This window comes from Rhinopithecus bieti, unplaced genomic scaffold (genome assembly GCF_001698545.2).
Source record: "Rhinopithecus bieti isolate Rb0 unplaced genomic scaffold, ASM169854v2 scaffold_5025, whole genome shotgun sequence".
Classification (NCBI taxonomy): domain Eukaryota; kingdom Metazoa; phylum Chordata; class Mammalia; order Primates; family Cercopithecidae; genus Rhinopithecus; species Rhinopithecus bieti.
The window spans coordinates 36,605-46,113 of record NW_016804637.1 but is presented as its reverse complement, the minus strand read 5'-3'; the positions used below and the strand labels follow the sequence as shown (position 1 = coordinate 46,113).

Genomic DNA, 9,509 nt, shown 5'->3' with positions numbered 1-9,509 from the left:
AACTCATGTTTTTTTTTTTTTTTTTTTTTTTTTTTTTGAGACAGAGTCTCCCAAACTGGAGTGCAGTGGCGTGATCATAGCTCACTGCAGCATCCCCTTCCCAGACTAGAACGATTCTTCTGCCTCAGCCTCCCAAGTAGCTGGGATTATAGGCGTGTATCACCAGGCCTGACTAATTCTTTTGTATTTTTTAGTAGAGGTGGGTTTTTGCCATGTTGGCCAGGCCGGTCTTGAACTCCTGTCCTCAAGTGATCTGCCTGCCCCCACCTCCTAAAGTGCTGGGATTACAAGTGTGAGCCACTGCGCTCAGCCCTGTTACATTTTGTCCAGGTTCATTTCACTCTGCTAGACAAGCAGCTGGAGCCAAATAATTGGGTCCCTGCCATGTAGCAGTTGCAAGTGGCGGTTGAGGGTGGGCCAAAGGAAGGGTTCCTGTGCCTTGCCTAGTGCTGGCGACTTGGGTTGCCTCGGGGTGGGTATTACCTAACTCTCCCTCAGAGGGGAACTGTGTTCCCCTGCAGCTGTCACATCAGGTCTAGCACTCCATTTTCAGTGTTTATGAAAGAAACAGGCCCTGAGATAATTTTTTTTTTTTTTTTTTTTTTACTGAAACAGAGTCTCACTCTATTTCCCAGGCTGGAGTGCAGTGGTGTGACCTCGGCTCACTGCAACCTCCGCCTCCTGGGTTCAAGTGATTCTCCTGCCTCAGCCTCCTGAGTAGCTGGGATTACAGGCACGTACCACCACACCCAGCTAATTTTTTTTTATTTTTAGTAGAGACAGGGTTTCACTATGTTGGCCAGGCTGGTCTCCAACTCCTGACCTCAGGTGATCTGCCTGCCTCGGCCTCCCAAAGTGCTGGGATTACAGGTGTGACCCACTGGGCCTGGCCCTGAGATAATTCTGCTTCTAGAAGTTTTCTTACATATTACTTTTACACCATTGGTCCAGGGACCACCACTGCAGCCTTGTTGGTAAGAGGGAAATAATTATTATTTAATCTATTTATTTAGAGACAGAGTCTCACTCTGTTGCTCAGTCTGGAGTGCAGTGGCACGATATCAGCTCACTGCCAACCTCCACCTCCTGGATTCAAGCAATTCTCCTGTCTCAACCTCCCAAGTAGCTGGGACTACAAGCACATGCCACCATGCCCAGCTAATTTTTGTATTTTTAGCAGAGTTGGGGTTTCACCATATTGGTCAGGCTGGTCTCAAACTCCTGACCTCAGTTGATCCACCTGCCTCACCCTCTCAAAGTGTTGGGATTACAGGCGTGAGCCACCGTGCCCGGCCTAAAAGGAAAGATGTAAAAAGACCACAGCTGGGCGCCATGGCTCACACTTGTAATCCCAGCACTTTGGGAGGCTGAAGTGGGTGGATCACGAGGTCAGGAGTTCAAGACCAGCCTGGCCAAGATGGTGAAATTGCATCTCTACTAAAAATACAAAAATTAGCCAGGTGTGGTGGTGGGCTCCTGTAATCCCAGCTACTTGGGAGGCTGAGGCAGAGAATTGCTTGAACCCAGGAGGTGGAGGGTGCAGTGAGCCAAGATCTCGCCACTGCACTCCAGCTTGGGGGACAGAGCGAGACTCCATCTCAAAAAAAAAAAAAAAAAAAAGACCTCAACGAGGCTGAGCGCTTTGGCTGATGCCTGCAATCCCAGCACTTTGGGAGGCTGAGGCAGGAGGATCACTTGACCCTGGAAATTTGAGGCTGCAGTGAGCTGTGATCCCACCATTGCACTCTAGTCTGAGTGACAGAGCAAGATTCTGTCTCTCAAAACAACCCCCAAAACCAATAAAATCCTGCAAGGGGCACTAGCAAGGAGCCAGTGACAGGCAGAAGCCTCGTGGCTGTCAAAAAGAAGGGCGGTCTTGCTCCTTTTTCCTGGGAATCCGGCAAACATGTCTGCCACATAGGTAATGCATGGGCAAGGTCATTTGTTATGGCATTGAGGACTGCAAAATCGTTGGAAGTGTTACAAGAAAGGGGTCTCGATCCAGACCCCAAGAGAGCGTTCTTGGATCTTATGCAAGAAAGAATTCAGGACTGGGCGTGGTGGCTCAAGCCTGTAATCCCAGCACTTTGGGAGGCCAAGGCAGGTGAATCACCTGAAGTCAGGAGTTGAAGACCAGCCTGGCCAACATGGTGCAACCCCGTCTCTACTAAAAATACAAAATTAGCCAGGCGTGGTGGTGGGGGCCTGTAATCCCAGCTACTTGGGAGGCTGAGGCAGGAGAATTGCTTAATCAGTTGAACCCAGGAGGTGGAGGTTGCAGTGAGCTGAGATTGCACCCCTGTACTCCAGCCTGGGTAACAGAGTGAGACTCCATCTTGAAAAAGAAAAAAAAAAAGTGGAGTCCAGTAACAGGAACGCATGCAGAACTATGTGTATATTGTGTTGCTTTTAGTGTAAAAAATGGGAACGTGTTTGCAGTGGCATGCACCTTGGGAGGATGAGGTGGGAGGATCACTTGAGCCCAGGAGCTCAAGACCAACCTGGGCAACATAGCAAAACTCTGTCTCTGAAAAACAGTCTGGAAGCAATAGCTCATGCCTGTAATCCCAACACTTTGGGAGGCTGAGGCAGGAGGATTGCTCGAGCCCAGGAATACAAAACTGGTCTGGGCAACAGAACAAGACTCCCATCTCTACAAAAAAACATTTAAAAATTAGGAGTGGTGGTGCGTGCCTGTAGTCCTAGCTACTTGAGAGGCTAGGGCAGGAGGATTGCTTGAGCCCAGGAGTTTGAGGCTGCAGGGAGCTATGATTGCACCACTGCACTCCAGCCTGGACAATATAGCAAGACCCCTCTCCGTAAAGAAATAAAATAATAGGTTGGGCATGGTGGCTCATGCCTGTAATCCCAGCACTTTGGGAGGCCGAAGCAGGTGGGTCACGAGGTCAGGAGATTGAGAACATCCTGGCCAACATAGTGAAACCCCATCTCTACTAAAAATACAAAAAATTAGCCAGGCGTGGTAGCAGAGGCCTGTAGTCCCAGCTACTTGGGAGGCTGAGGCAGGAGAATGGCTTGAACCCAGGAGGTGGAGCTTGCAGTGAGCCAAGACCACGCCACTGCCCTCCAGCCTGGGCGACAGAGCAAGACTCTGTGGGTGTGGTGGCGTGTGCCTGTAATCCCAGCTACTCGGGAGGCTGAGGCAGGAGAATCGCTTGAACCTGGGAGTCGGAGGTTGCAGTGAGCCGAGATCGTGCCACTGTGCTCCAGCCTGGTGACAGAGTATAAGACTCCATCTCAAAAAAAAGAGAAAGAAAATAATAAAGGGAATGTTATGATTTTGGAGGCGTAGACTATATAGAGAAAGAAAATGATGAATATTAGTTGCCCATGGGGAGGAGGAAGACTTGCTTTATGTTGTACCCTTTTTTCTGCTTGAATTTTATTCAATTAATTAATTTATTTGAGACAGAGTCTCGCTCTATCGCCCAGGCTGGAGTACAGTGGCACAATCTCAGCTCACTGCAACCTCTGCCCTCACCCCCCCATCCCCCTCACCCCCAAACCCTTGGGGCTCAAGCGATTCTCTTGCCTCAGCTTCCCAAGTAGCTGGGATTACAGACATGTGTCACCACGCCTAGATACGTTTTGTATTTTTAGTAGAGATGGGGTTTCACCATGTTGGCCAGGCTGGTCTCAAACTTCTGACCTCAAGTGATCCGCCCACCTAGGCCTTGCAAAGTGCTGGTATTATAGGCAAGAGACATCGTGCCTGGCCCATTTTATTTATTTATTTATTTATTTATTTATTTATTTATTTATTTATTTATTGAGACAGATTCTTGCTCCGTCACCCAGGCTGGAGTGCAGTGACATAATCTCAGCTTACTGCAACCTCTGCCTCCTGGGTTCAAGCAATTCTCCTGCCTCAGCCTCCTGAGTAGCTAGGACCATAGGCGCCTGCCACCACAACTGGTCAATTTTTTTTTTTTTTTTTTTTTTTTTAGACAGAGTTTCACTCTTGTTGCCCAGGCTGGAGTGCAGTGGCGCAATCTTGACTCACTGCAACCTCCACCTCCCAGGTGCAAGTGATTCTTCTGCCTCAGCCTCCCGAGTAGCTGGGACTACAGGTACATGCCTGTAAGCCTAAGTTTTTGTATTTTTAGTAGAGATGGGGTTTCACTATGCTGGCCAGGCTGATCTCGAACTCCTGACTTCAAATAATCCACCTGCTTTGGCCTCCCAAAGTGCTGGGATTACAGATGTGAACCCCCGAGGCTGGCCTCTGCTTGGATTTTAAAATCACATCCATGGATAAGGCAACTTGGTTATGGATGGGGTAAGAGATGGAGGCAAGGAACAGCAGCTCAGGGGAGCCCAGCCACTCTAACCAGGAGAATATAACACGCCAGTGGCACTGGTTCAGCCTTGGCAACTATTCTTTTATTGAACATCAGTGACAGAAAAATGCTTGATTTAGGAGGAAGCTTTCCCTTACTCCCCCACTGCATCCCGGAACTCAGCAAAGGTGAGCCAGCCACAGAGCGTAACACTGTGGCTGGGACACATGTCCATGTCTGTTTCACATACGTGGGCATCTGTGCCACAAGGGTCACGTGGCACCACAGTTCATCAGCTGTAATTCCCCTTCCTGCCCTGCTGCAGCGCCACAGGTCAGAGGAAAAGCCTGCCTGTGAGTAGGGTCCCGGCAGGGCCCACCCACCAACAGTGGGGATCGGGCCTCAGAGCTGGGCAGTCATGGGAGTTCAGGGCCTGGCTCGCCTCGGTAGGCTGGTCTTAAAGAGGGACTTGCCCGAGGCTTCGATGTAAGTGACAGTCATCTCTTTGGAGCTGATCTCCACATAGGCAAAGCCACCCAGTGAGTCTTCAGCCCCATAGTGGAAGCGGAGATAGCCGTTGGGGACCTTGCGCTGGTGCCGCTTCGAGGGGTCCATGAAATTCCCAGCCCCGCTCAGCACATAGCCCACGCCGTTCTCATCTTGCAGGTACTGAGGATGGAGGACAAGGGGTCAGTGGAGACCTAGCTTTGAGCAGGGGCCTGCCTAAGGTCCAGGGCTCGAGTTGACCCTAACCACAGAGTCACCTTGAGGTATGTAACCCCTCCTGGCTTCAGTTTCCCAACTGTTAGGAGTGTATTAATCCTATTTCATAGGTAGAGCAATTAGTAAGAAATTGGTGACCAGGTGTGGTGGCTCATGCCTGTGATCCCAGCACTTTGGGAGGCTGAGGCGGGTGGATTGCTTGAGCCCAGGAATTTGAGACCAGCCTGGGCAACATAGTGAGACCTTGCCTCTACAAAAAAATTCACAAGGACCGGGCGCGGTGGTTCACACCTGTAATCCTAGCACTTTGGGAGGCCAAGGCGGGCAGATCACTTGAAGTCAGGAGTTCGAGACCAGCCTGGCCAACATGGTGAAACCCCGTCTCTACTAAAATATAAAAATTAACAGGGTGTGGTGGCGCATGCATGTAATCCCAGCTACTCGGGAGACAGAGACAAGAGAATCACTTGAACCCAGGAGGCGGAGGTTGCAGTGAGTTGAGATCGTGCCACTGCACTCCCTCTCAAGAAAAAAAAAAAGCCAAAATTAGCTGCACGTGGTGGCACACGCCTGTAGTGTCAGCTACTCTGGAGGCTGAGGTGTGAGGATCACCTGAGCCCGGGAGATTGAAGCTGCAGAAAGCCCTGATTGCCCTGTTTGCACCACTGCACTCCAGCCTGGGTGAAAAACAGTGAGACCTTGTCTCAAAAAAAAAAAAAGAAAGAAAGAAAGAAAGAAATTGGCAAGTCAAAGATATTATTCTGGCTTTGGAGTGTTTTCCTGGTTAGACAGCAAGATTTGAGGGACAGTCTAGACATTCTGAAGGCCACAGGAGCCCCTCAAACAATGGGAGGACCCCAGCCATGTGGACATCAGCTGGGATGGAGGCCCCCTCACCCAGCTCCCATCCTGCCCACAGGACCCTCACCTGCAGATTGTGATCGTGGCCGCACAGGTAGGCGGTGACCCTGTATGTGGCCAGCAGTGGCCGTAGCTGCTTGACCAGGCAGTGGGTAGGCCCGTGCTCGGCTATGGACCACACAGGGTAATGGCCGGCCACCAGCACGTAGTCCTCCCTGGCCGCCGCCAGCTGTTTCTTGAGCCAGGACAGCTGTGTGCGGGCCAGCTTCACATCTCGGGGCCTCTCAGGCTGCTGACTGAGGAAGTCATCTGAGTTGCCACATAGTGTCACTGTGTCCAGCATAAAAATGGCCACAGACACATTGGTCCGTGGGATCTTGAAGCGCAGGCGGTAGAAAGGGCTGGGGAAGTTCCTGCGGAGGGGATAGAGGTCGTGGGTTCACATCTTGGGCGCGGAAGTCCCAGGGTCAGCTCAAGCCACAGGGCCCCTGTGTCCCCGCTGTGTGAGGATCTGGGGGAGGCAGGGCTGAGGGTGGCTCACCAGCGCTTGGAGATCTTAGAGTAGGCAATCTGGGCAGAGACGTTGCCGAGGTGGTCATGGTTTCCAGCCAGCACGTACCAGGGCACGTTGCGAAGGGAGCGGTCAGAGAATACGTCCTCAAAGGTCTCCTGTAGCAAACAGATAGGGCAGACCCCTTCCCTGGGGTCATTGGCTACCCTGATCCTCCTACCAAGTCAGGGGCCAGGGGTAAGGGAGACATTGAATGTTCCCGGCGCCCAAAGGTGCCCCATCACCTTCCCTCTGCCCTCTCCAAAGGAAGGTCACTAGGTAAGGTGGCTTCTCCCCACTGTCCGCCCCCACCTCCTGCCCCACTCTGTTGGGCACAGACCTGGAACCTCTTGTCATTGACGTCTTGTACACCAGTGAAGTAAAAATTGTCCCCTAGAGACAGGATGAAGTCTGCACCCAGGATCTGCACGGTCCGAGCAATCTCCTTGGCATTGGCCATTTCCCGGGCCGTGTGGAATGGGGCATTGGGGACCCCTCCCCAGTCGCCAACGGCTACAAAGCGCAGGGCAGGGGTGGCACCGTCAGCCAGGGAGGGTAGCAACAAGGCTTGCAGGAAGAGCAGCGCCATCCACATGTCCATCTGGGAGAAGAGAAACAAGCATAGGTGGCCTGGGCTGTGACAAGGGCAGGGAGGCCTTCAGACCCCCGCCTGCCCTGAGATAGAGGGAGACCGCTTGCTGCAGGCTGCCCCTGTGGGAACCCCTTGGTGCCCTAGTTCTCAGGACATGGCTGCACAAGCTGGCTTAGGGTAGGGGGGGTGATCTGTGAGAGGGCGAGCTGCACCAAGATGGCCTCGCAGGCCCATTTCACCCTCCTTCCACCTAGCCTGCCCAGCACTCACCCTGGGGGAGACACAGGCCAGTCGCTGGAGGCTCTGAGAGGCTGGTGGGCTCCAGGGCAGAACTGCTGGTCCCTGAGCCTTTATTCCCTGGGGAGGAAGTGGATCATTAGTGAGGATGATGCAGTTTCTCCGAGGGCTGTCCCGGGAGCCCTCCCCTTGGGTCATGTGAGCCCTGGACTTCCCTGGAGCAGGACACGGGATTGGGGTGGGGGTGGGAGGATCTGGGCACACGTGTGCAGCAGCCTCGGCCCACACAGCCTCCGGGTCGACCTGCAGGGGCCTGTTTGTGCTGTGGGCTTGACATGTCCTGGGTATCTCTGTGTGTCTGTGTATCTGAGTGTCAGTATGTGTGTGTTCGCTTGAGAGGCTGTGGCTGCGATTACCCAAGACACATCTGCACCTTCTTTCTCTGAGTAAGGGCTTGCCTGTGTATGTCTGGGTGTGTCTTGCTTCCTGTGTGCAGCTAAGCATACCTACCTGGGCCTCGGCTCTGTACCTGACCGGGTTGCTGCAAACGTGTACGCGGAGCCTGTGTGGCCTGTCTGCGATGCACGCCTGTGTTCTCACGTGGCACTGGGTGGGAATCCCTATGGATGGAGTTTTGTGTGTGTCCATGTGTGTGCCTGGCTCGCGTCTCTAGGGTGAGCTGCGTGTCTGGTGTGGGATGTGTGTTTGACATCTGAATGCGGCACTCTGTGTGTGTCCCTGTCCTCCCCCTGCCCTCGCTCCACCCCACAGATAAACACCAACGGGCCTCCCTTTTCCAGGAAGTCCTGCCCACACCCTCCCCTCCCCCTAGACTCCCATTCCTGCAGGAGGAACCAGGCAGGAGGCAGCTAGCTGGTGACAGCGCGCGTGACCGTAGACCTCTGACCCTCATGGTCTAGGCAGCTGTCTGCAGGCCCTCCACGGGACTGCAGCCTCGGAGAGCAGGAGGCCCTGCACCTGCGGCCGGTCAGACCTGCTCCTCACCTCCCTGCCTGCCTCCTCCGTGCTGGGCGCCACTGAGACACGTCTGCGAACGTTCACGAGTTCCTTCAGTCCCTGCGAGGGCGGACGGGAGAGAGAGCCCTCATTCAACGCCGAGGCCACTGGCTCAGAGATCTCCCCGGGTCACCCTGCGAAGTATTTGTTACCCCCTATCCCCAGCCTTGCAGCAGCGACCAAGGGGAAGGAAGTGGGTGATGAGGGCAGGCGGAGACCCCTCCCACGGGGCTGCGCGTATCTCACCTGCCATCGGCTGGGCGGGCGCTGCTGCCGGTGCCCAGCTGCAGATCCGCAGGCGATCGCATTCCTGGACGGCCCCAGCTTTAAGCAGGTAGCGGCCGATTCGTCCGGCTCGAGGGCTCGGGGCTGGCCCAGGTGAGCCCCGGCGGGGAGGGCCGGCGCCTCGGCCTTCCCGCCCCGGAACCCTGCACCGCCCAGAGCCGCCACGCCTCCTTGCTGTGGGTTCCGCATCTGTAAAATGGGCCGAGGAACCCCGGAGGTCGGCTCAGACCCACCGACTGCAGCTGCAGCTGGGCCAGAAGGGGTGGCCAGGGGAGCCGATTTCATCCTTTTCCTCCCTCCATGCCAACCAGGAGCCTGCATCTGCCTGGGACCCTTTGGGGGTACCCATGAGCCCACAGCCCCAGGGCCACAGCACTGGGTGGGGTTTCAGCCAGCCCTGGGGCCAAGCTCTTGTAAGGTCTGTCATCATCTTCAGCCTCAGTCTCCTGGTTATTTATTTATTTATTTATTTTTGAGACAGTGTCTTGTTCTGTCGCCCAGGCTGGAGTGCAGTGGGCTATCTCAGCTCACTGCAAGCTCCGCCTCCCAGGTTCACACCATTCTCCTGCCTCAGCCTCCTGAATACCTGGGACTACAGGCGCCCGCCACCATGCCCTGCTAATTTTTTGTATTTTTAGTAGAGACGGGGTTTCACCATGTTAGCCAGAATGGTCTCGATCTGCTGACCTCGTGATCCACCCGCCTCGGCCTCCCTAAGTGCTGGGATTACAGGCTTGGGCCACCGCGCCCGGCCTTTTTTTTTTTTTTTTGAGACAGTTTTGTTCTTGTTGCCCAGGCTGGAGTGCAGTGGCGCAATCTCCACTCACCACAACCTCCGCCTCCCGGGTACAAGCGATTCTCCTGCCTCAGCCTCCCAAGTAGCTGTGATTACAAGCTTGCGCCACCACACCCAGCTAATTTTGTATTTTTAGTAGAGACAGGG

The 9,509-nt window shown here is 54.1% G+C and overlaps 1 protein-coding gene across 3 annotated transcripts; it reads right to left on the bottom strand.

The window, feature by feature from the left end:
* Window positions 1-4,382: 4,382 nt before the first annotated feature.
* ACP5 (acid phosphatase 5, tartrate resistant) lies at window positions 4,383-8,703 on the bottom strand. 3 transcript variants are annotated; one of them, XM_017869421.1, is made up of 8 exons: window positions 8,528-8,634; window positions 8,270-8,341; window positions 7,775-7,884; window positions 7,298-7,384; window positions 6,776-7,036; window positions 6,427-6,554; window positions 5,953-6,298; window positions 4,383-4,970 (listed from the first exon to the last, which is right to left on the bottom strand). In XM_017869421.1, the coding sequence occupies exons 1-8, from the start codon at window positions 8,532-8,534 to the stop codon at window positions 4,728-4,730; spliced, it is 1,254 nt and encodes a 417-aa protein (XP_017724910.1). In that variant the 5' UTR covers window positions 8,535-8,634; the 3' UTR covers window positions 4,383-4,727. The 3 variants fall into 3 exon arrangements, with proteins under 3 accessions (XP_017724910.1, XP_017724908.1, XP_017724909.1); XM_017869419.1 differs by lacking the exon at window positions 7,775-7,884 and having other exon boundaries at window positions 8,528-8,703; XM_017869420.1 differs by lacking the exons at window positions 7,775-7,884; window positions 8,270-8,341 and having other exon boundaries at window positions 8,528-8,703.
* Between the last annotated feature and the right edge of the window lie 806 nt (window positions 8,704-9,509).